This window comes from Numenius arquata, chromosome 9 (genome assembly GCF_964106895.1).
Source record: "Numenius arquata chromosome 9, bNumArq3.hap1.1, whole genome shotgun sequence".
Taxonomy (NCBI): Eukaryota; Metazoa; Chordata; class Aves; order Charadriiformes; family Scolopacidae; genus Numenius; species Numenius arquata.
This window is the reverse complement of record NC_133584.1, coordinates 26,675,789-26,703,291: the sequence shown is the minus strand read 5'-3', so window position 1 is coordinate 26,703,291 and position 27,503 is coordinate 26,675,789. Positions and strand designations below refer to the sequence as shown.

General features: G+C 40.9%; 1 protein-coding gene across 2 annotated transcripts in view; it reads right to left on the bottom strand.

Annotated features, from left to right (window-relative positions):
* STAG1 (STAG1 cohesin complex component) overlaps positions 1-6,733 on the bottom strand; it is a 150,202-nt gene extending 143,469 nt beyond the window's left edge. For both annotated transcript variants that reach the window (XM_074153156.1, XM_074153157.1), the window contains exons 1-2: positions 6,689-6,733; positions 398-500 (exon numbers count right to left, since the gene is read on the bottom strand). In XM_074153156.1, the coding sequence (XP_074009257.1) occupies positions 398-500; positions 6,689-6,717 (132 nt within the window). In that variant the 5' untranslated portion in view covers positions 6,718-6,733. The remainder of the gene's footprint in view (positions 1-397; positions 501-6,688) is intronic.
* Positions 6,734-27,503: the final 20,770 nt, after the last annotated feature.

The window sequence follows — 27,503 nt, the reverse complement described above, 5'->3', positions numbered from 1 at the left end:
AGATTATCAGTTACTAAAAGGATGGCTCGAATGTCATTTGCCACTTAAAATCCATTACAACTTTTAAAACAGAAAGTGGTTGTGCTTACTGAGATTATCCTCTTGTCTGGAAGAATGTTGCAATATGACAATAATAACAAAATTGTTATGTTCACGTAAGTAACCAGAGAAAGAAAAAATAATAGCTATTATGAGCTCATTTTTATGTCTCTTTTTAAACACTCCAAGCATTGTTGGTATACCAATCTGATAAATATTTCATACTACAAGTCTTCATAAAGTTTGACATAGGGCTCATTAAAAGCCTATTTATGTGACCACAAGATGATTAGATGAAAAACAGTTTGCAGTCAATTTTAAATAGATGCATAACAAAACAAAACTAAATTACACATACTGGAGGCCTGCCAGGACGGCCCCTTTTTCTTTTTCCTTTGACTTCTGCTTCTTCAAGCTCACTGCCAGCATCTGAATGTGCAGTAGTTTCATTTGTAGAATCCCTAGGGGGGGGAAAAACACTAGATAAATTAAAATGATTTGAAATCAACAAGTAATCTATAACTGACTTATAAAATATTTAGTCCTAAACCAGAAAAAAAAAATAAAATCAGCATTTAAGTGCTTGCCACATTTATTCAGCAAACTAAGGAACTAAGCATTGTTATAGCCCTGGCAAAAAGCCTTACCTTTTTATGGGCTGAAAAGTCATTTTATAGACTGGAAGTTACTTAAATTAACAGCTTCTTTTGAAACCATGTTACACTTCAAAAACTGGCTATATTAAACAGCACATTCTCAACACATCCATCCCACAATGTATTCACGAGTATCAACTTTCTTTTATTCTTTTACTCTCAGTAACTACTTCCCAGCTGCATTCCGTGCCACGAGAGAGCAAACCGGAGCCCAGTCCAGCTATGGCATCATTAGAACAGTTACACAAGTTCCCACTAGGGTTAAATCGTCTTTTCAGTCCCAAAGACAATGGTATTGTGCAGCTGTTAATAAAGAGAGGATTAACACTGACCGTGAGGCACAAATTCACTTCGATCTGAAGACATACGTGATTCTCGCAGTTAGAAAAACATTTTCACTCGTACGATGGATAAACCTTGACGTTGCCCGACGACTGTGAGCAGAGAAGCCCCCAGTATCATTTTGCAGTCATTCCTGTTTTAGACTTAAGACCATACTAAGTAGGAAAAAACCACATTACCCCAATTTCAACCCCCTCCCACAAGCGAGGTGCACAGGTACTTCTCTGCCTTGAAAACAGACCTGGCTGCTTGAAGAAACTCAGCTTATAATTCATCTTCTGAGGCATTAGATTCTGCCCAAGAAGAGCCCACAAGCAAAACCACTCATGTTACTCATATACTTTATTTTTAGTTTGTAAGACCACCAGTGCACGAGATCTCTGTAAATGAAAGAATAACTGTAATGATGTCCTATATTACTCAAAGATGGGTCAAATCTAGCTCTAATCAGAGATTTATTTCAATCCAATATCATTTCCTTGAATTAAAAGGAGTTAAATTGCTGTAAAACTTGTGGAAGGGGAAGGTGAAAATCAGACCTATTTCATTATTTTATACAGCCTCAAACATAAAAGGTGGCATTAGTGATCCGGTTTACAGAAACTGAGAAGCTTCAGCAAGCCAAGATCTACACAGATCTTCCACATTGTCTGTGGGTTTATGTTTTATAAATCAGGAATACCTCACAAATTTGCTGTATCACCAAGAAAGCTATTTAAGTAATGCAGAAAGATACAAACACTGCTGTATCAGAATCAAGAATGTTCTGATACTTCTCTTTACTGAAATTACTGTATTGTTCTAGATCTTCCCTAACCCAAATAATTCTGCAGACCTATGATGAATTTCTAATATTAAGACATTATTTTCCAACCTTTTCCAATTTGCAAGCACAAAACCACCAAGGAGTCCACAGAATCCTTTACAAAAGCTAGAATGCAGTAGAACATGTATCAATCTCCTCTTCTGAAAAGTCACTTCAATGGACTACCTCTAAATACTCTACACACCCCAGAAAACCAGGCACCCTAGATTAAAAAACAGTAGTCAAGTACATTTGAGTTCCCAAATGACACGCTTGTAAACCAGTAGCTCTACAAAATACTGAAAAAGCAACTTCGTTGTGATAAAATTAAAGAGAAGTAGCTTTTCTGCCTCATAAAATATGAAATTTGAAAAACTCAATATGGAGCTTTGTATTTGAAAAAAGGGAAAGTTGTAAAATGCCTAAAACCAAATAAAAGATACTCCATGCACGTAGTTCAAAACGATGCGGTAAAACAGGGCCACACTAGTGAAAAACAACGCCGTGAACACAGCTGAAAACAATGCCTGTGCGGATGGAGGGATCCAGCCTTTACTCATAGACCAGCCATCACACTGCAACTCAATTTGACAAAAACGTGTTATTGTCTCACAATGGCAATTATATATATATATATATTTTTTTTTAATAACTTTTGAACACAGCACTGAGGAACCATATAAAAATATCTGCTGCTTTCTATTGCTGTAGAGAAATTAAAGCAATTATCTCTTGCTCTCTGTAGAAAAAAATAAGCTTATCTCTGGTCTACACAGATGTTTACCAGAAAAATTTTACGCCTGGTGAGGTCTAAGCGACACCCCCTTTCCTGGGGAAGCACTGTAGCTTTGCTGTCTTTACAAAACCACACCCCTAATATCATCAGGATAAAGATTTTTCTCATTAAAACCAGATTCAGCAGTCTTCCTAGGCAAATGGCTCAAACGCTTCCCTTGAAATATATACTATATATTTACATAAATAAATTCAACTATACCTCTATTTTGCATGCATTTAGTTCACAGAGAATTCAAACTTTGCTACAGCCTCTGTCTGGGTCCAGCAAAACCTACTGAGATTTGTGTATTTAGTTCTGGAAATTCCAATTGCTTCGGAACACTGCATATGGAGAGACCAGTTTAATTATTAACCACCTTCTCTTCTTTGTCTTAAACAGTCTGTTGTATTAAGCCTGATAACCGTGCTTCTCTAATATGTTTCTGAAAAAACTTCTCTGGTTTGCTGTAAACCTTTTGGGAAAGGCTCAATAAACCAGTACAGTGAAGAGTGAGATTAATCCAAATTTGAGACATATATAATGCAGGAAACAGAAAATCTTAAGGTGCAGCGTACCTCATACTAAGGTCAGGATACAAAATTGGTCAGGCAGCTTGTTTTATAAATTTTATAAATTTTTATAAATTTTGTATAAATTAGGGTGATCTAGACAAGCAGCTCCTATAATTATATAATTATATGTTTGTAATTAAACAAGATGAATTTCACCCTAATGATATGTGAGGCAGAGAGGAGATTCTTCCCAGTAAGGAATATGTAAGTATGTAAGGAGAAAACACCAGATAGCAAATTCCCTTCAATCCTCACATTATTTGGAGCAGGGAGACAGGATGAAGGGCAACCTACAGTCCTTGGCTGATTTAACATGAAAATAAACATCATTTCAAGCAGCAGGGAATTCTGTTTGAATCAGGCAGGCCACAAAAAGGCCCTCGGGCTGTGGCCTTGGGTCCCTTCAGAGTGGGAGGTGGTGCTCCTTGCTTCTGTCAAAGCCTGAGAGCTGCCCTGGGTACACACATACGCCTCTTTTCTTCTTATTTCTGAACCCAGAGGAGGAGTAAAGCATCTCTGAACCGTCTGCACTTCTGTCAGGTTTATAACACTCATTGAGAAGAGCATCTGGCCAGCATCCATCTCCCTCATTCCCTACGCGTCTTGCAGAACTGCTAGGAAGTCCTTTATTTGGTGGCAGCCATCCACATCTTAACAGACCACAATTATCCTACCCCCTAATTTTACGTGTGTGTGACCGGTCACCTGAGGGGAAAACTCCGTCTCAGTCACAATTTATCTTTCTTGAAGCTGTTGGGAGGGAAAAATAATCTGGGCCTACAGAGGCCTGCCTCATCCGAGAAGAGGAGAGATGGTGGCAGCACCCGAGGCTAAACCTTTCCTAAGACACTTTTGACACGACTGAGACATAAGAGAATTTGGCAGAGTGTGGGACACCTACGCTCTGGGGTGGCGTAGGGGAAAGCAGACAAGTGATAACCTCTTTTAGGGGCTCAAATTTATTCTGATTTTCTTTCAGGTTTCTGTGGTGGCTAAAGCATCCTAGAAAACCAACGGTAACTCTAGGATCTCTCCTAAAAACTCCAGATATTATTTCCAAGTTATAATAACTCTTCACTACTGCATGGTTAGTTTCAATGGCTGATTAACAGATTATTGGGCAGCCCTTTACCATGTCATGCTTCTGGAGGACATGTTTCCATAGACACAGTAAATGTCACACCTCTGCAAAATAAGTCATAACAAATTTGCCTTCCATCTACTATTACATAAAGCCCTAGCTATAGAGCTTACGCCACCCTTCTGCCCTTAAAAACACACCACTCCAAAACCCTATATTCATGTATCAGGTTTTGTAAATAAAAACGCTTCTATAAGCTTTTATCAGTGTTGCTGAGGTGGCTCCAGGTTGTGGCAGAGATAAATTCAGTAATTGCTACCACCAGACTCAGCCTTGTGAAGAAAAGCATTCACGAAGAAAAACGGCTAAATGCACAGGCTCATGAATCATGGATGAATCAGCTCTCATGGCTGATCTTCAAAATCTAAGGAGGAACATGCCTCACAGCAAATATGAGTCATCCCATTGAGAGAAGACTCGTAACAGTCAGTCACCCAGGTCAAATACACCAGAGGTTTTTTTTTTTTCCCCCTCTACATCTGAAACACCAATAAGTAAAATGCTGTCGCCGCTGCATTCTGAAGCCACTTCTATAAATCCAGAAAGATTAAAGATTTCTCCTTTCATGTTCCCTCAACAGGGAAGAATTTGGGAGGGAATATTTGATACGGTCCTAAGCAAAGTACATTAATATATCAAATTGACTTTAGGACCCTTTGTTTAAAGGGGGCAGCCAAAAAGATCAGGAAACATTATGAGAATGCAGAAATAAGGAATGGTAGATTATAATAATCATTTAAAGCTGCTTTTGTAAGAGCTAGAAAGAAAATCCTAGCTTTTTCTGCGTGGAACCAGATTGCGGCTTCCCATTTCTAAATGTGTGCAGCTAATACCCCTAAACCAAAGATTGCTTCAGGTTCTCTCAGCCTTAGCCAGACTCCTGTCTGAAGAAAGTCTGGTTGGGACCTACTTTCTTTGAGACCTCATCCTCACTAGACTATGTTCTGAGCCCACAGGAGACCCTCTAAACCCCTAAGTGCAAATCCCATTGATATTTCTTTTGGAAAAAGAAAAAAAAAAAAAAATCTCATTTTGCTTAGGAACAACCAAAACTATAGGTGTTACTGATGATGACATCTCATCAATACCTTGCACAGTGACATTACATGATTCTCAGCTCTACTGGAAAAAACAACAGGTATGTTTTCCTTTCTTTTTTTAAAGCTGCATAATATTGGTGGCCCATAATCTTTTTCTGATTAAACAACATGCCAACATTTTTAATGTCCCTCAGGTTTGTCAGCTGGTGTGCAGAGTTACCAAATCTATTAAATATGCACATTTTAACCTTAAACTCTATGCTGTTTCATTCACTTAAGGCCATCTATAACTTCTTGAACCGGGAGTCCCCCACCAGGGTCATCCCTTGGGACCAGCTCTGTGGGAGAAGGTGCTGCTGGTGGCCAGGCACAGGCTCCCAGTGGCCCCCTGGGGAGCCCACACTGGCATGAGTGTTCACGATGCTGCCCTCAGAGGGCCCCAGGAGGGATACAGAAGAGTCGGGAACAGGGCAGAGAGTTGGCAAGGGGGAGAGGGAACACGTTTTAGTTTGCGTCTTTGTTTCTCACCATCATCTACATCTTTTTTAATTGGCAATAAATTGATTTTCCCCAAGTTGAGTCTGTTTTGCCCATGAAGGCAAGTGACAAGTGATTTCTCTGTCGTTATCTCACCCCAAGAGCTTTTTCATCTTGTTTTCTCCCTCTGTCTGGTTGAGGAGGGGAACGAGAGAGCAGCTGGGTGGGCATCTCGTAGCCGGACAAGGTCAACCCACCACTCTAAATAAAAGTTCTGTTTTATTCCTGTTTCTAAAATTCCTAACTCTACTCGATCTACTCTCTAGCTCCTCTCATTATAGACTTCCACTCTGTTTTTTCCAATAGTTCGCTTTACCCAGGTTCAGTGATGTTCCCGTTTGTATAAGCCACTCATTTCCCAGCAAGATCACAAGATGCCAACGTCACTTGGTCTCTTCAGTAGCAGAGGCTGAAGGCTTTTTGCACAATAAATACAGCTCACTGTCAGAAAGGGAACACCACTGGAATATACAAATACGGTCAATTACAGGTAAAACCCATTCACATTTCCGAAATCTCACAACATTCAGAAGCATAAAAGTAGCAAAGGTCTTGTTTTGCTTTTCACAGCAAAGTTAAATCTCCACATGTATAAAGAAATATCTTTTAGATTAAGTGTTTTATTTTTCACAGTTTTTCAGCATGTCACAACACAGGAGGCCTGGAAGAGTCACAGTAATCTGCACTTCTCTCAAGCTTTATCTTCACGATCACCTCTCTGTTTACTTCTACCTTTTAAAAATGAAGATTTCAAATAAATAGAGAAATGTATACTCACTGTAGTACTGGCAAATCTGAAGTAATCATTTTTGCAACACTCTTGAAAGTAAGAGCTACATAGAACTTCTTCTCAAAGTTATTATAAGACAACTACTTGGAAACCTCTTTCATGAAAAGAATGTCAAAGTCCAGTCTGTAAAAGAGAGGAAAAAAAAGTGTTAGATGTGATTCCAAAATAGTCATACGTTGATTAAAAATCACTATAAACAAAACCAGTCAATTTTGAAGTAGCATCACTATTAAACCACATGAAAATTTTGATTGGGTATCCCCAGGACAGCTTAATCATATTCTCACGTTCAGTTTTTATAATTCTGTTGAGGCAACTTTAATATTTTTTTTTTTAATTACACAAAGTATTTTGCATTACCACCCGTATTTGTTTACAATAACTCTAAAGTAAAAACACAAGCAGAACAAGGTAAACATATAAGCAATCAGAGAATATGACAATCTGGATCTAAGGAATTTATTTTCTAGTCATAAAATAGACTAAATTTGCAAGACAAAAGTTTAATTTCATGAGAAACAGTCTTTCCTGGTTTTCAATCATGACAAAATCCGCACCTAAAATCATACAGGTTTTGATTTAGGCACAACAAAACCCGTGAAAGATAATATTCCTGATAACATGCCCTTTAATGGAACTACACCTATGCAGTCAGACTCACTGGCTCACAGATTTATGCGACTCAATTTCACAGAATAGTCAGAAGCTGTGAACATGTCTAACTGCAACAGCAAGTATTTTAACCTGATGAAACCAAAATTATCAATTTAAACAGAAACTAGACTGCCCCTGTGGTATTACTACACCCATTAGTAACATCTCTCTATCCAAAAGACTAATCAAGGAGTTGACTAATGACAGCAGACGTGACCGTACCATTAAATAATGGCACAATGTGACACATGCACTGGTCTCTGATGTAATAAAACATAGAGCTGCCATCCCATTCCTCCAGAAAACGCAGGTTCTGGAGAAACTTTAAATGATTTGTTTCATTCTCCCCTTTTAGAGAACCTGGGGTAATAGAAATAGCTGCATGGAGCACCGCGGTTGAGCAATAGCAATGAATACCTAGGACTTAACTGCGTGTTTTTAAAACACAGGATACTTTAAATCTCTTTTATCTAACTATTTTCTTTCTTCTCAACGGGCAGTTTTTTCTCTGCTCTACTAGTTCTGCACAAGGCAGCAAGAAAAATCAAGCCAGGAAGAGGTAACGCGATTAGCACCAAACACGGGATCTAAAGAAAACTGCACCACTGGTAAGCAAAACACCACAACATGTAACATATTATTTTCCATCCTACTATTTGCACGTCAGTATTTATTTACCAAAACCATAACTGTACGGCATGAACAGACTTTTTCTTTTGCCTCTGGTTATTCCACTCCCAATTAGACTCCCAGATGCATACAACTAGTTCTTCCACTAAACTACTTTGTGCTACTGACAGTTTTGCTTACAGTGTCTCATCAACAAATTCAAGCTTTTCACTGCATACTGCCACCTCATTAGCTATTTTTTTTTTCTACTCCATCATTAGCGTGCCGTTTTGTTGCAAAACAAAGGTTAAGCAAAAGAAAAGTTAGTTCAGAATTTAAAGTTACCGCTCTGGCATCAACGGTTTAAAGGGGGTCATTTTTCTACACCAGGTTGGTGTACAAGCTCTCCTGTCTCGCTATAAGACACAAGTCAGCCCCAGTTCTTCATGAACAAAAACGTTATGTGACATTGTGCTATTTGTGCTATTTCCATAACTCGTTTCTGTAACAGCGTTTCTTCGTTAGAGATATTGGACATTACTACGTTTTAAAGGATGTGATTACTCTTAACAGGGGAATGATGCACCCGTTCACCAACATTAAGCAACTATTTCAGACACCTGTAAGAATTCATTATAAACAAATGTAGCATCAGAGTGAATTAAGTTTTGAGCCGATTTCCTAAATAAAGGAAAAAAGGAACGTTCAGATCTCTGAAACGGAGAGGTTCCCTACCATTGCAACAACATGCACTCTGGTAATCACAAAAATCTTTTGTTATTCTTCTTATAAGAAGAATATTTAATGAAATCCTGAAACAGAAGAAGAAAGCTTTTGATTAAGCTTCTGCAAATATGTTTTTTTTCCTCCTGCCATGACAATTAGATGTACACATTTTTTGTAACACCTTCCCTTTGTTTAAAACAGAAAAACAAAGTATGGGTTTTTTTCCACACACACACTCATGCATACCCTAACTAAACCTCAAAGGAAACCTATCCATCTCAGATCTTCAGATTGTCTAATTCTAGCAGGATACTGGGCATTAATCTTACTTTTCAGGAGGTTTCAAAAGAAGTTCAAGAAAATTTATATGCCTTTCATATGAGGTATTTTCCACAGATGTTTAAGGCGTCCTGCACAACTGCGACGTGGAATTTCTTTTTTTTTAATTTTTCTTTTTTACCCTAGTTATCACTCCTCACACCTGCTGTGCACGCTCAGATATAGTAACCAGCAGCACACGACTGCTCCAGGGAAGTGCCTTCACGCACGAGGAAAAGCACACTTGCTCGGAGATAACTCATTGGAAAAGCAAAGTCCCGGCCTAAATGAAAGTATGGAGCGAAGGGTATGAAGAGCCAGAAGGAGAAGAGGGGAGCTCTTTCATTCAGAAGCGACTCAAGAACCAAGGAAACTGGACCCACAGCCTTGACACGGTGGCAGTGGCAGACAACCCGACACACAGGGAATTGCCAAGTCCTCCCTGTGGTATTTTCTCATATTTTTCCTATGCTAAACAGGAAACTGCAAAGCAGCACTGGAACAAATCCATCTGTATGTGGTCAGGTCCAGACTGGACCATATAAAAAATGACAAGGTTGCCCTTCTACTGTATTGTCTTAATAAAGGCACCTAACACAGGTGTTACCAACGAGTAAGCCAACAAGTATTAAAATATAAGAACTCTCAATGCTGACAAACTGGAAAATGAACAGCTTGGAGCCAGAAGCCCCAAGAGAAAAGGCACAATCCTGTGCACTTTGTGGCACTGACCAGAAGCAGAGTCTTGCATTGCATGGAGCACCTTCACAATCGAAGTCAGCCATATCCCTCACACACATCCAATACGGTCCTGCTGGCTGTGATGTCCTGGGTGCTTACTCTTTCTGCCTTGGCCAGATACTCAGCTGAAGTTAGGAAATCCTAGCACTGTTTAGGTTGGAGGAGACCTTAAAGATCTAGTTCCAACCCCCTGCCCTGGGCAGGGACACCTCCCACCAGACCAGGTTGCTCCAAGCCCCCTCCAACCTGCCCTTGAACCCCTCCAGGGATGGGGCAGCCACAGCTTCCCTGGGCAACCTGGGCCAGGGTCTCACCACCCTCACAGCAAAGAATTTCTTCCTAATATCTAATCTAAATCTTTCTAAAGAGTCTTGGGATAACTGCCTTGCAACTTCCCTTAGCAGTAACATGCCTCTACTCTCACAGAAACACCACCACTTGCTTCCAAATTATCACCCATGCTGCTTAGACTTGGGTTGGAAATAAAATAAGGCACTATAGTGACTAATGAAAAGCTGCATGTGCTTGTTCTCAAATTAGTTGTGCAATTAAATTAAGTTTGACAACTGTGGAAAAATCATTGATCCTTACAGACTACACAAATGTGAACCTTCACATTTTTTCTAGTTTTAATAGAAGAAACACCTGGTTCTTAAAGATGATGTTCTTATAAACAGGAAAATCAGACTCTCCGTCTCATTCAGCTTGAGAATAAAGCCATTGAGAAAAAAAATCCTGAGAGCCTGAGACAGACTCCCATTTTGTCACCTTTGTCCTGGGGAAGAGAAGAGCAGGAGGAGGAACACTTCATACTTTTGCATTTTGGGTTATTTAAACCCTAATAAACACAACATGGCTGAACACATCCTTTAACTTGCAGTCAACTGCTTCTATTTAGGAGTTTGAACGAAAACACCAGATTTGGTTTTTTAATCTCAATTTTAATGACCTTAACATGTTTGCAGCTTTTTAAGCCTGCACATCTGTATTTTAAAATGACAAATTTATGCTTGGCATAGTTAAAAATGTCCTGTAGAAGAATATAAAGCAGGCACCAGAAAAGACCATTCAGTTGAAACATACAATAGGAAAACAAGTAAACGTTTCTCTTTTTTGCTTCTATTTTTAGCCATGACCAATAAGCAGGGCGGACATAAGGACCATTATATAAAACTGCTTCTGTAAAAAAAAAAAAAATATTAAAAAATTTAAAAAGCCTTTTCTACTAGGTTGTCAGTTTTATGATAGTTCTTCTTCAATAAGTATCTGATAACAGGGTGAGCTTTAAGAAAGGCTCTACAGTTTTACAACAATAAATCTGATACATGCATTCCATCAGTATTTTCTGCAGTTTCTACTAACATGACAAGATACCTGTATTGTTTGCAGTCTTTAGATTGTGTCTTATTTGCCCCTCTGGTGCTGAACTAATCTACCCGTTTAAGCCAAACACCAACCAGACTGATGTGAACCCTGAAACCTGACGGAGTTGTTCCAAGCAACTATCTGCTGGCAACAACCAAATCAAGCTCCACCAACCTTACTATAAACAAGGTACTACACCTTAGAAAGCTGAAACCAACCAACCAACCAAACAACAACAACAACAACAAAAAAAAAAAACAAACAAAAAACCCACTTATTAAATTTAGCAATATGAGTTACATCACTGTTAGTTCCATTGCCTAGAAGATATCCAAAATGAAAGATAACTGGTATTTTACAAGATAACCGGTATTTGACTGACTCCCATTCAAAAATCCTCTCCTTGTTGACCAAATGACCTTGTCCCATCCGTGTGCTGAATATATTCAAACAGCAGCTCACACCAGAGGAGCAATACCTTCTATTATTTAGTTGGTAACGCCTGTACACCATAATTTCATTTTCCATTTAAAATCACTTTGCTTTCTCCCTCAGTGCTCCCAGCTACGTCTTTTCTTGCAAGTTGAAAATTGATGAAGCAGCAGTGCATTTCGCCATCCCATTAAGGCCCAAAGGAAATTCGAGAACCCCAAATGTACTGCTTGTGCGGATGAGAATCTAGAACGCGTGACACACACCAGGCCTTTGCACTGCACCATAAAAGACGACGCAGAAAACTCAAGTTTTTCATATTCAGCTTAGAGACAAGATTTATCCCCTCAATATTCTTGCCCAGCAACAGGGTTTGGCAGTGAGGAAACGGCCTGCATCAGCAGCAAACGGCAATCCTGTGAGAAGGCAGCAGGATGCACACTGAGGCAGAGCTCCAAAAGCTTTGATCAACAAGGTGAGAGAGAAAAGAGGATCTTACACGCAGGCAGATAAATTCTAGTCTTTTACTGCTTTATCCATCCCCACACACGGCCTTGGGCACACCGCTTAAATCCTTCCTGCTCAGCTATCCCACCTACAAAGTGAAAATAATATTTAAAAATTGGAGGTGTAATTTCTAAATCCTGCAGAACTAGAAAAAACAGTCATCAGGAACTAAACCTGTAACAAATTCAGCAAATGCTGTGATGTGTTCTTCGTCACTCACAGGTTTTTGTTTGCTTTGGACTATGCCTTTCTATAAGCATAAGCTTTATTTCTACTACAAGTTTAGAACTCAAAACAAATTCATTCATGTTGACCTCGCGGCCATTTGAACTGAAAGCCAAATTAATCACCTCTTCCTGCTCCGACTTTGAAAATTCATAGTATCATTTAGGGTCAAACACGACATAAAGCTCATTTGGCCTCTCTCAAAGATAATTGCATTGAAGTTCTACACGAAATCTAAATTTCACATTATCACATTTTACTAAGTATTTAAACCAAGATTGAAAGTCCAAGTGACAGGAAAAATAACACTAAGCTCTAGTGAGTTCCTCCAATACTTAAAGTACACATCAAGCTCTGCCGACACGCGGTCTGCAACATTCTCCATCCAGTCTGACCATGATAGGAGATGGTAACACTGGGAACAACCAGGCTAGTGCAGCATGGCTTCATTTCCAACACCCTTCAAAAGCATACTGGCCATAATGTTATTACTATTAATTCCACATCCCTTTCCTGAGCGTGCCTTTGCTGTTGCTGTTATCCATTTCATACCCAGCAGGACCTGCAGTTCCCAACCTGCAAAAACACTTCAACAAAAAAAGAAAAAAAAAATGGGAGGGTTGGTTGATAGATCCACCAGATGCTTGTGCTGCCATCCAGAGGGACTTGGTACAGGCCGGAGCAAGGACAAACAGGAATCGTGTGAAGTTCAGAAAAGGGAACCGCAGAGTCCTGCACATGGGAACAACAATCCCATGCACAGGTTTGGGACTGACCGTCTGGAAAGCAGCTTTTCCAGAAGAAATGCAAGGATCCTGGTGGACAACAACTTGAAGGCGAGCCAGCAACGTGCCCTCACTGCAAAGGCCAGCAGCATCTCCTGGGCTGCTCCAGGCAGAGCACTGCCAGCACACCCAGGGAGATGACCTTCCCCTCTGTTCAGAGCTGAGGAGAGGTATTTGGAGCCCCGTGTCCAGCGCTGGGCTCCCTGGTACAAGAGAGACGTGGACACACTTTGTTTTGCAGTAAAGGCACAATTTTGAACAGTGTGGCATATGGTTCGGCTAGAGGCCTTTCAGAAGGGTGGAGTTATCAGAACAGCAAGCTGAGGATGGACAATTGTTTTTTCCCCAGAAAATGTTAGTAAGGAATTAATATTTAAGGAAAAATAAAAAAGCTCACAGAGGTAATAATACAAGAAAATGTAATACAAGAAAAACCTGAGGCCAAGAACAAAGTGAGTCTGTACACAAAATTAATGTTTAGTAGATGTCCATTATCGTTGGCTAAAGTTTCTTTTTTTTCCCCCATTCTTTGAAGGTATTTCCAAATGTGTTACATATACATGCGGGAACAAGAATTATCCCATGGCAACCCCTCACTGTCCATTGAGCATTGCCTTCAATCTCAGTTGTCTCCTCAGTTGTACCAACGCATAGAACTGACTCTCTACAGACAAAACAGCTGTTGCTGCTTCCTCTCACCAAACACTTTTAGCCTAGAAGGGTCCTGCTCAGTCAGCCAGAAAAATAATCTGAACTCTCGCTTTCTAGTGTGCAATGTTAGACTGTGCTCTTCTCAATTACAAATGCGAGACCTCACACTGAAAGGTTACGCAATCACATCTTGCAGAGCTGGGAATAAAATTCTTAAAATGACAAAAAAAACCTCCAAGTCATACTGCCACATCTCTATCCTTAGTCTTCGGACTCTAAAAATGAGTGAGCTGCCGAAGCCAATCCCTTTTCTGTGTCTTCTGCTACTATTTCCAGAAGGTAGCAGCTAATTCCTGTAGTGTGTGCCGAGGCGCTGACACTAAGATTACACAGGAAAGTTCATACAACCTTTTAACCGTGCTTGTAATAGTGTAGTCGATTCAAGTGTCACACATCACTCAGAAAATTTTGTTTGATCATCTCCAGTGTTTACCTCAATAGTTTTTAACTATATTATCACATACTGGTCTCTTATAATGCCTAGGATGGCTAATACTAAAGATATTAATCAAACGCTTTGTGCAAACTATTGCCTGTAGATACGGCTTGCTGAAGAACAGAAGTGTTATCCTTTTCAACTTGTAATTACTGGTGGTTTGTTTTTTTTTTAAATAAAGACAAATTTGATGGGCTGAGCATAGGAAAACAAGCTTGATTTCCCTTTTGTTATTCCTATAGACTCTTCAGACATAACTGCTCCTCACTCTGCGGACACCCAGCGAGCCACTTGACCTGATTTTCTGCAGCACTGAGCATTCACAACTGCGACTGAGATCACCGGGGGCTGCGGGCACTCCGTCACTCATAAGGCAAATAATTATGGTCTGATTGCACAAGACTAAAAGTTACGGCACTGAATTCTAATGCTAGTCCAATATCCGGATGATTAAGGTCTAAATTAACAACTTGCTCCTTGCCATCTGTCCATTAGGATAACATCAGCTTATCTACCAGCTTCCTACCTACCTGCTTTGAACCTAGACAATTCTATGATTCTATAAAACACACGTAATAAAAAGGGCTCTAGAAAGTTAGGTTCTACTGTCCTCAAATCGTGAGCACGAATAGATGGATCCTTGAAGTCTTCTGCTTCTCTGCGCTTCTATTTCCAAGGCTCAGAAGGACTCATGAGAAGAAAAACCCAGTCATCTTTTTAAGATGACGCAAGAGCATTGAGAGTCACAAAAAAAGCCCATGGGACAAATTTAAAGTCGAGAGAGATTTTGCCTGTCATAGAAACTGTGGAGTCATCCTCCAGATCAAAGACTGAGGAATCAATGAAACCTTGCAAAAGACTGTATAAAGATATGGATAGCGTAAGTGTTCATCGTACCTTAACATAAAATTTTAAAAGATAGTCAAGTTAGAGACAATGAAATGCTTCCCCTCAAAAAGGACCATCCTGCGCAGTTGATTTCTTAGTAGGCCAATTCAGGTCCCTAAAGTGGTATAAAAGGAGAAGGACTTGGGGGTGTTGGTGGATGAGAAGCTCAACATGAGCTGGCAACGTGCACTGGCAGCCCAGAAAGCAAACCACACCCTGGGCTGCATCAAGAGAAGCGTGGCCAGCAGGTCCAGGGAGGTGATTCTACCCCTCTGCTCTGCGCTCGTGAGACCCCACCTGGAATACTGTGTCCAGCTCTGGAGTCCTCAACACAGGAAGGACATGGACCTGTTGGAACGGGTCCAGCGGAGGGCCACGAAGATGATCAGAGGCATGGAGCACCTCCCTTATGAAGACAGGCTGAGAGAGCTGGGGTTGTTCAGCCTGGACAAGAGAAGGCTTCAGGGAGACCTCAGAGCAGCCTTCCAATATCTGAAGGGAGCCTACAGGAGAGCCGGAGAGGGACTCTGTCAGGAAGTGTAGTGACAGGACAAGGGGTAATGGTTTTAAATTGGAAGAGGGGAGATTGAGATTAGATACCAGAAAGAAATTCTTTCCTGTGAGGGTGGTGAGGCACTGGAACAGGTTGCCCAGAGAAGTTGTGGATGCCCCATCCCTGGAAGTGTTTAAGGCCAGGCTGGATGGGGCTTTGAGCAACCTGGTCTAGTGGGAGGTGTCCCTGCCCATGGCAGGGGGGTTGGAACTCGATGATCTTTAAGGTCCCTTCCAACTCTAACCATTCTGTGATTCTATGAAAACTTTCCGGGGTTTTGCAGAGCTAGTTTTAGCGGGCCAAGGCAGGGTTCCAGGAGGCTCAGGAAGAGCCGTGCAGAGGAAAGCAACAGGAGAGTACAGCAGGACACAGACCAGACTGCAGGAGGATGACTTCTTCAATACATAAAGACTGCTGCAAAGGCGACAGGGAGGGAGAATAAACTTTCTTTTTCAGTGAGAACGGGACAAGTAACAGATTTAAACCGCAGCAAGGAAAAACTCAGGTAAGACACTCAGAAAAACTTGACAACGACTAGCGAAGCACTCCAATAGTTTGCTCAAGCAAACATGAATTATCCACCACTGAAGATTTTTTTTCTTTTCTGAAATAGATGGGTCACACCCATCAGGTAGAACCACCATAGCAAAGTTTGTGGAAAGGGCTTAGGAGACTGAAACAGCTGGGGAAAAAACAGAGGAGGCTTTGGGAACACAGCCTGTTTGGGTCTGAAAAGATGGCGTGACTGTAACAAACCATGGGCTGCTGGAGGGGAAAGGGTGAGAACCAGATGAACTCTTGATACCCCTTTCTTACCCCCACATTTCTTCTAACGTTTCTGCAACTTCACCCTCAATCAAATCCATGTGTGACAATAACTAAAATTAAATCCAGCGATTAAATTCACACTCAAAGCACTTCAGTGAGCGACTGACTGCTTATTCCTGCCGAATAATCCACATCCAGAGGAAGGCAGGAATCCCTGGTGCGGTCGAACACATTTAGACAGTCACACAAGCTTTGGATTTTTCATCTCCATACGGCACAAAGGCACAACGGGCCACGAGCGCAGACAGTCTAGAGGCACACCAGAAGCAGTGTTAATAGATTTTTTTACGCTACCTTAGAAGAGTGTTTACTCATCTGTAATTTTTCTCAGCAGTGGACATCTGGTGTTCTATTATTCATTGCATCTGGAAAATTGCCAACAATAAAACCAATTTTCACAAAAAGAAGCCAAGCCTGACATTCAGAACGCTGGAATAAAGGAAAAAAAAAAAAAACAACCCACAACCTCTCAGAATTATTCAGGTTTTTGTTCTTTGGGCATTTGTTTCTTTGTTTTGTCTTTTCTTTTTTCCTCATATGGGACTCTGATGAGAAAAGCCAAGAGGAACTGCAGAACATTTTGTGCAGATTATCAAAGAAAACATGCATTTTGCAGTTGCACATAAATTAAAAACTCTGGGAAGTGACTAATTTCTGGTACTTTAGGGGGGATGTGCACAAAGGCTCGAGGAAAATAAGGTCACTGAGACAATAACTTCTTTAAGTCCACACAGCTGCTAACAGAAAGAATATTCAATGATTAATATAGAGAGACTCCTGCATGTATCAAATAGAAGTAAATGTAGGACGATTCTGAAGTGTAATACTCTGCCCATTTCCCAACAGGCACCTTTATTACCCTACCCTCAAAACGAACAGGAAGGCATAATTGTTCTTCAGAAGAAGGTGGTGGTGTTGAAGGACTATGTTAAAGCATTCCCGCCACTGAACACCACTCATTCAGAAAACCACGTCTCCTGGACTCCAAGCTTCGAGAAGCAGCTCCATCAATCTCCTGTTGCCAGACCTGTCAGGATCCTTGTCTTTACAAAGATGTCACGATCCAAGTCCCTTCAACACCAAAGATTTCTGGACATTAGGTGTGACTGAGGTATTAAACCCCTCTACTCAGTATTCACGGAATCACGGAATTGTCAGAGTTGGAAGGGACCTCTAGAGATCATCTAGTCCAACCCCCCTGCTAAAGCAGGATTGCCCAGAGCACATCACTCAGGACTGCATCAAGGTGGGTCTTGAAAACCCCGTTCCAGAGAAGGGGACACTGTTGCCTCTCCAGAGAGGCAACATTGCATCTTGTGTATTGTTCCACCTTTCAGCTTTTGACAGTGATGTTAACAATGGTGCAGTTCCATTTGTGTTCAAAATGTCAATGATTATTGGTTTATGTCTGCATTCCCCTACGTGTATGGATGTGCCTCTTGTCAGCAGACAAGTGCCCTTAACAAAACAGTAATTGAGGTGATAATCCAGGGTGCCTGAAATCACAGCATATGATGCAAAGAAGGAAAGTGGAAAGGCCTACAACATGTGTAAGTTATTTCTAGAGAATTCGACTCTGGAATAGGTTATGAGCTTTCAGTAGGTTTTCTCAAGTGTAAGTTACTAGCATGTCAAAAATAGCGTTTCTGTAATCAAAAACTGCGTGGTGGGAGTGGAGGAGGGGGGGTCTTTCAGGAGCCTATTGTTTTCCTTCTACATCCCTCTCTGCTCTCCTGCCGCTCCCTTTTTACTCACTTTTATTCACACTTACTCCAGAGATAACCCTTACAAACTTTCAGGCCTCGAGTCTCTCAGTGCTACCAGAATCACATGGGGTTGGAAGGGACCTCTGGAGATCATCTAGTCCAACCCCCCTGCCAAAGCAGGTCCACCCAGAGAAGGTTGCACAGGAACGTGTCCAGGCGGGGTTTTGAACGTCTCCAGAGAAGGAGACTCCACCACCCACCCTGGGCAGCCTCTTCCAGGGCTCTGCCACCCTCACAGGAAAGAAGTTCCTCCTCATGTTTAGGTGGAACTTCTTATATTCAAATTTGTGCCTGTTGCCTCTTGTCCTGTCACTGGGCACCACTGAAAAAAGATTGGCCCCATCCTCCTGACACCCACCCTTTAAGTATTTACAGGCATTGATCAGATCCCCCCTCAGTCTTCTCTTCTCCAGACTAAAAAGACCCAAGTCCCTCACCCTTTCCTCATCAGAGAGATGCTCCAGGCCCCTCATCATCTTTGTAGCCCTCTGCTGTACCCTCTCCAGCAGTTCTCTGTCCGTCTTGAACTGGGGAGCCCAAAACTGGACACAGAGCTCCAGATGGGGCCCCACCAGGGCAGAGCAGAGGGGGAAGATGACCTCCCTCAACCTGCTGGTCACACTCTTCTTGATGCACCCCAGGATGTCCTTGGCCTTCTTGGCCACAAGGGCACATTGCTGGCTCCTGGTCATCCTGTTGTCCACCAGGACTCCCAGGTCTTTTTCCTCAGAGCTGCTCTCCAGCAGGTCAGTCCCCAACCTGTCCTGGTGCGTGGGGTTATTTCTCCCCAGGTGCAGCACCCTGCACTTGCCTTTATTGAATTTCATCAGGTTCCTCTCTGCCCAACTCTCCAGCCCGTCCAGGTCTCGCTGTGTGGCAGCACACCCCTCTGGCATGTCAACGATCCCTCCCAGTTTTGTATCGTCAGCAAACTTGCTGAGAGTACACTCCATCCTCAGTCTAGGACGCTTCATCTACCAGTCCAGGAACTGAAAGATCTTGGAGTACCAGTTATTCCCAGTCCAGGGACTTCAGCAACGCTCTTATGACAAAAACCTAGGGATTCCTGCCCTACTGCCTCCCTACTTACAGGTTGGAGACTCAGCTTAACCCCCAGCCTGACGTAGCTAATTTGGTATCTGTTTTACTAAGGTTCCTCTTTCACTCAACTACAGTCCTTTTGTGCGCATGAGGGTATGTGGATTTTTATAAATAACTAAATCCCTTGTGTTTTAAGCTCCTTAGACGAGAGGTTGCATTTAATAAAGGGATTAGCAAATATCCAATAGGCATTACCAGAAGTAGCATAATGCTACCTTTTTGCAGCGAGGCAGCCTAAATACCTTGATTTTAGTAACCATTTTTAACTCGTGCTGTCATGAAGCGGGCAGGGGCTCCACTAATGCTTTTCATTTTAGCAGGAATAAATTTCAACAAGAATCACAAGAAAGCTGTTTTTCTTCCACTGTTTTTAGCCTAAATAACTCTGTAAATGATTTAAAAAAAAAAAAAAGAAAAAAAAAAAAGACATTTGCCTTAGCATAAAAGGGACTTCTCAAAAGAGCTCAGAGTAGCACAGGTCTCTTGACTCTTGATTCTTGGCGCTCTGCTGGAGTATTGGCAGAATACAGTGGTGTACCATGGAGAGGGAGTGATTTCCATATCCTTCCTCTATCCATTAGCCAGAGTACCTAATCTACAAATACCTGGTAAATTCCTAAAAAGAGTTTGTGAAAACTGAACAAGAGCCAAAAGCAAGGGTAGACCAGAGAAGATGAAGTTAGCCAATACAGAATATAGAATTACATTTACATATATTAATCACAGAAACTCCACCTCCAAACTCCAACAACTTCCTGAGAAAACTCAACCCCATATCAAACCAGACACCCTTCACCTACGTCTTACACCACGATCCCTCTTCTGAAACAATCCACAACTGCAGCCTTTCAGGGAAAAACTACCCAAGCCTTAAATCCCACCATGTCCTAGACACCAAAGAAAGAGCTCCAAGTAATCCCAAACCCTGACATCAGCAAAAACAAGCTGGCAATTCTGACCTGATTCCTCTCCACCATTTCGAGTTCTCTTCCCAATAAACTAAGCAACCCTATTCTCCTACTCAATGAACATTTTTAAGTGCTCCCCAAGATCAAGAAACCTGGCAGGTCTTTAATCCAAGTACAATAGATGGAACAAAACACATCAGAATGCATTAAAGAATTTCTCTACTACTGAGTTATCTTCAAGACAAACTAAACTGCATCTATAAACTCCACAATTTAAGCCATCCCACCATCAAATGTACTGTCAGATCACCAATTTCTCATTTTGTGATACCATATTTTGCCTTAATAACTTACAAGAACAATAACTCCAGAATCTGTATGCTGCTAAATACCTTCAATCCATCCCCACCTGACACCGCCTCAGTCTAAAGGCACTAGAACAGACCATGCTGAAATCATTGTACCATCCCTCATCATTGTACTCCTTCACCCATTGAAAGAGAACTTCCCCCAAAGACACAGCTCCACAAAAACATATCAAGCTTTTGAATGAGCTGAACAAACATGGCTGAAATGTACTCCAATAGACGCTGCCACTGATTGAACCTCCTCGATTATTACAAATGGCACAGCTTGTGACTTACATCAGCCACACAGTTAGAACCTCTACTGGAAAAGCATACCTTAAAATACTTCCCCCTCATCCTCCAATCTTAAAACAACCCGACCACCACGCAATAAACTTGTGAGGAGAGGCACATTTTTCCAATGGACACACGTAACCATGTTGGAGCTAAAAATAAAAAGCCTTGCAAACGTGTTTCCCCAGTGACCATAAACGCCTGATACTGCAATCAAAATTCAAGCCCAAATCCACAGATCCCAGACCAGCATAATTCACCCAAACCCCAGGACACCTTCCCCAAAATGACACAGGTGAAAAACATCAGCAGGACTTAGCAGCAAACACTGTAATAATGATTTACCAGCAGAACACTTCACAGAACAAAACCCTTCCACTTCTAAGTTCTCATTCCTGATCCTGAAGACTTAGGAAAACACACAGCTGGAAATTAAAAATTCACAATCATTTTAATTAATTGACTCAAAAGAGAAAGTGGCTTCATTACATATTAGTTTCCTCCATCCCTATAACTTATCTCTCTGCCCCCCCAGGCAATACCCATTTCAATATCCTCCCCCCACTGCAGCAGAGCTCACAGTAATTAATTGCTTTCCACCTGTACTGAGTTTGAGGATTGTGATTTTATTTCAGGCTAAAGATGTTTGATCCAGAAGCTTGTCTCCTTTCTCACAGCAACGTCAACCGACCTAAAAAAATACATTACCTGTACCTACAAGCCTTTCCTGATGTGGATTCTGACACGAGGGGGGAAAAAAAGGAACCTAAGGACTTAAGAAATTTAAGATGAGCTAAATGGGGGTTGGCTACCCAGCAGCGTTCCCTAATGACCTCCCTGACACACTGGTCACAAGAAATCAATGAAATGATACAAAGAAATAGGAGAGAAGTGATTATCAAGTACTATGTAAAATTAGAAACAGTTCTGCAGTAGTCCAAAAATCAAATATCACTAGGGAAAAGACAAATTAGCACCTAAGAACAAGATTTATTTTAGCTCAGTAAATAATCCTGAAGAAAAGCTATTATCATTCAGTGCTGAAATGGATTTTGGTTAGTCAACAACCCTAGGAAGAATCAGTAGGGGGTGAAACTGTCTATTCTTTGATGTTTACATTCTTTGATGTTTACAAACATCTTACATGCCACAGTAAATCCATTAAAATGGAAACTTTCTTTGGGAAAAAATGCTTGAAAAAAAATAAATAATATATCTTTCATTGCTTTTTCATTGCTCCAGATACAGGACTGACAAGTGTACAGATGGAAGAAGATAATAGCACTGTGTGAAACCAGTTGAGAGCCCAGTTCCAAACTGGCCAAACTGAAAGACCATCCAAGCCTTATCTGAAATACAAGGAGGAGAGGCAAGAACAGAGAAGCTGGACAAGAAACTGATTCAGCTTAACTTCCCAAGGACTTCACATCCAACCAGGCTGTTTGCCCTCCATCCCTTGACGATTTTTGAACATGTTGCCAAATGCAAACAGATTTGACAGAAGGAGAGGTTCCTCAAAAGATTATTTTTGAAAATAAGTGCTGGCTGAGCCTTGTGCTCCTGTGAGGGCGGAGGCAGGGGCGAGGACCAGCAGAGCTGCTCTTTGTCCTGTTGATGAGACAGAACTCCGAGCCGGTGGCCCTCATCTCCTGCTCTGCCCAGCCCAGGGAAGGCGCCGAGGTGCAGGATGCTGCCATCGAGGTGCTACACGCAGGGTGGGCAACCGGCAAGGACACGGGAAAACTCGTGGATTTACTGCAGTAAGGAACAAAACAGGACTACCAAATCACTACCATTAACTCCACTGACCATACAACAACTTATTTCTCACCTTCTTCCCCTTCGCCCTTTAAGATTGTTCTTCCTCTTGACACTCTACAAACACATTTATTTAAAGACACGATGACAACAGCCAAGTTTACTTGTCTACCCGGACTGTAAGTTGCAAAGACTGATATTTTTTAACTGTATTTTGCATCGCTTACAGAAATACGGGAAGACCTTTTTTATTTCTGCAGTTACTTAGACAAGCAGATGACAAAAACTGGAAATAGTGTGCCTCTGTCTGAGCAAGCATCATTCATTTTTATGCTACTGTTCTGTGAGCTTTAAAGCCCAGTGAAAAGTGCTCTCTCCCAGTAACGCTGACAGCAGTCCTTCCTCATAGACAAGGAGGAATTTTTGATCTTGGAGATGTTTACCAAAACAGTTCATTGGACTAATGCAGGTGGCAGGCTCAATAAAATAGCTTAGGTAATGCTTAGCCAAAATGGATCACTTCAAAAGAAACAGAAGAAAGAAGAGATCTCTGGCTTTATTTTTCCAAAGATAGCCAGAGAGGAAACCTGGTGGTACTGGGAACCTAGAACATGGGCTTTTCCAGCAACTAAAACAGTATCCCTTTCCTCTCCCATGGGGAAAAATAAAAAAAAAAAATAATAATAAAATAAATAAATAAATAAAGACCAACCAAACCTCCTTCTCACCCCGATCCCTAAAGATAGTTAACCTCAACTGTGAATGGAGAAAGGAAATTGAGGATTAACTACCAATAAACTAGAAATACAGAGTAGCTGCAGTGAGATGCCTCACAGAAAACGGGATAACAGATGAAACTGGGAATCTGTCTATGGGGGCCATACTGCACAAACCAACATCTCTAAGGGACCCAACAACATGATCAATTTGGAATTCTGAGGCTTTCCTGATACAACCAAATCTTGTTTAAAAAAGTGCTGGGGGTTTAGGGGCATCTCACTGGTTTCAGAGTCTGTGGAAGGTCGCAGCTCCGTTCAGGGGAAGAGAAGAGTGGCAGAACTAAGGTCAGTGTTCAGAGCATCTATCACACTATCTTCAACAACTGGAACAGAAAAATACTCACTACTCACAGAATTCTCTGCTTAGCTACGGTGATGGTCTGTAACAGGCCTGCTAATAGCAACCTTCTGCTTAGATAGGCACAGCCTTACCAATCTCTTCCCGGTGAATGAGAAACTAAGGAAAAAAGGAAAAATTAACAGATGAGAGAAGAGAAGAGAAAAACCTCTGGCCTAGAAGAGAATTGCCTTACCTCTACCACCAAATACAAGACGCTGAAAAGAGAAAACGCACAGTTCTCTAAGCACTGCTGGTAAAACTGAGTCAAACTTAACAGAAGCTGCGGAAGAGAGAAACTGCCATCACCAGAAGCTGAGACTCTCTAGTGAGAGGGGAAATTCCAGCAGCTGATCCATACAAGAGGTTGTTTTCCCCTTGGAAAAGCCAAGACTTCTTGGCTTTTGTTTTTGCAGAGAAGGGATCAGACCGTACAGTTTTAAATGTTGCAGAATTTGTAGACGCTTTTCTTCTGCACTTCAGAAAGACAGGGAGAGGATTTTCAGTGTCTTTTACACAGTTACATAAAATAAAAATACATACAGTAACTGATACTGGAAACTGTCAGGCTGTAAGAGCAAGAGTGGGAATATTTTGAAGCATTTCCTTAAACAGATTCTCAACTCCCCTGAGATAAGAACAAGTTCTAACTGAAAACTGTAACTGCAAGAGTTAAATAAGGGAACATTTCCTCTAGGAAAAATCCTTACAGAAAATACAAGGAAGATACAAGGTTTCATTTTTCTTTTATCTGGTCCCCCCCCTCCATCTCCCTACAAATTATTCAAATAAATTTAAACATTAATCTATAAGCATTGCCTTCACCCTTGAGGCAAAGTCAGAGCAAGCTTTTCCAGAGTACACTGTATATACAAGTACATTCAATAAAGCATTCAAAAACCACTTAAATACTAAAAAATGTCAAGGAAGTTTTTCTTTTCCAGAGGCTAAATCAACACGTAGCACTTTCACAAATTAAGTTCTCAAAACAGAGAAGATAACTACATATTGGGGGGGGGGGGGGGGGGAAGTCCAAGCAACATGGAATAGAGATATTTTTTTTTTCAGTAGAGTGCTGGGATGGGGTTTCATAACAATGGTTGAACCAATCTGATGGGTTGCTGTTGTCAAAAATGCATTTCCTGCTCTTTCCTCCTATTCCTGGCCACGTGTTCCTGCTCCTTTCCTTTACAGCAGCTTTGAGACCGGTCTGGACCCCAGCAAGCCAGTGAACGGAGACAGGAGACACTGGAAAAGAAGAGAAGGTAGCGAGCGGCTCAAGTCCTGCTGCTCGCCCTCCACTCCTTACCGTGATCTCTCAACTCCTCCCATCCAGACAGCGGATGGATGGACCACACTGCTTCAAGTTGCAAACGTAGCACAGCTTGTTCATGGCTTTCGGAGAACAAGAGAGTCAACACAAAACAAAGCTCACATTATTATACCTTTTTTGTTAAAAAAAAAAAAACAAAACAAAACAACAACCCAATGCTATAATTTGAGAAAAATCTAGTTGATTACAGTACCATAAAATACTTGCTACACTTGACATTATTTTCATTTATCATGATCTAGATTGTGTTACCTTTAATTTTCTTATTATTATTATGTTATTATTAATTTTCTAATATCCTAAGGCAGTGTTAATTCCAGACTGAAAATAATGACCTGGCTATAGGTTGATGACTCTAAAAGAGATATGAATGTTCTCTAATCAGAGCAGTATAATGCTATCAAAAAAAAAAATGCTATAATGCTATTTAAAAAAAAAAAACACAACACAAAAAAAACAACCCCAGAAGAGACTATTAGAGAACTATTTCAGAGAAGAATACAAATGCAAAGAATTTGGAAAATTCTGCACAGTTCTTTTAGTTTAGAGTAAACTGAAACCGTAAGTCAGTGGGAAATAGCATCTTCAGCCCCTCTGACAGTCACTGCCAGCCGTGTACACTGACCCAAACTGCAGCCACCGTGGTTCCTCCCTCCTGTGGCTGTGCTGGCACGTGGCTTCCTGCCCATTCACACAATTCAGGAAAGCACCCAGCAATTTTTAAAATGGTTTTCCAGTTGTTTGTACCTGGATCGGCTCCCTGAACTGGCTCACACCTCGTTTGCAGGAGCACAGGACTAGTGCTGGGGAAGAATGGGATGGACCACGAGATTTATATTGGCCTAAATTCCTATGGAAATGCATCGTACGTTGCTGAAAGATCTTACCAATGAAGAAAAAGAAGCAATTTCTCAAATTTTTCACTTCCAGTAGATAATACAGATGTACCTTGTCTATAAAAATAGATCTGCATGTTCAATAAATACAACATAATAGCTTTTGGATCAACTGAAGACGTATTCCTTCCCTAACCAAACTCTGCCAGATGTCAAAGAAAAAGCAGAATGAGGTTAAGGCAAATTGTGGGGGCTTTTTTTTATCATCTTTGCATAAATAGAAAGAAAACATCTAATTATAGCAGCTGATAGCCAGTTTCTTGCTGATACATGCAGTATCCTAAGTAAGCATTTTCTCCACAAAATGATCTTCCCCTGTTTTTGAGGGGAGAGGAGAAGGGGGGGGATAAGGGGGGAGGGGAAGGGCTACCTTCTTTCTGACTCTCACATTTCTCATTTTTCTATCAGTATTAGTCTGCATTAACAGCCAAATCATATACACACGCACACACACTCACACACAACACTGCCAGTGACCTACTAGAAAGTTGCTATAGCAACGACTGCTTTCAGAAATACATGTTGTGCATTTTAAGTGCCATCATAGTGTAACTCATCTGTCAATTAATAACCACGGCTCAGAGTTACACATCACGTACACCAAAAAAAAAAATTAAAAATAAACAAATGTGGCTTTATGTCTACAAAAGGAATTCTCTGGAAACCCACTACAGGGTTAGACTACCTACCAATAAAAAAAAAAAAAAAAAAAAAATCACATATTTAGCACCAAGATGTAACTCTTGTGTTTCTAGTTAAGTGCACAAAATACATGAAGTATGAAAAAACTTCATTGCAATCTTGAAGGGAGAAATCACTCATATGTATCATTAAATGTCTAATTTAAGCAAGTCCGAGCTGCTTGTAAAATTGTCTTTAGGAGCATCCAGAAAACATAATTTAATTTAGGTTTCTGTTGTTTTGGGTAAATTCCCTGTAATAAGAAACAACACCACTGCATTTTAAAATACACGGAATAAACCAAAAACTGACTATACCGTTTCAATCTCACCAGACTTCATTAAATCACCTGGTCAAGTTTTTTTTTTTTTTTCTAATCAGCAATCGGACTAAGTGAATCACACTGCCTCCTTCTCCAGACCTAGATATCTGCCAATTTTTGGTTGGAGTTACTTAGTGATAACTACTATACACAAAGTAAAGTAAAGGAGTACACACCTCAAATGCTGAGAACTAGTTATTCTCAGAAAGAAAACTTTGGGGAAAATTCAACTATCACCATTTAAAAATCTTGACAGTGCTGCAGTACTACCACCAGGAGCTTATTTAGCATTGTTTCCTCTCAAAACCCCGCCGTATACTAGCAGGTTATTTTCATGAAAACACATATACTAAAGGCAAAAAAAAAAAAAAAAAAAAAAAGAGGCATATCTCAGCTATGACAGTTCACGGACTGTCCTGTCTGACCTTTGAAAGGTTAAGTGCACTTTAAAGTGGAGAATATTCCCTCTCTGTAAAGCAGAAAGGATAATCAGAGAGTTTTGC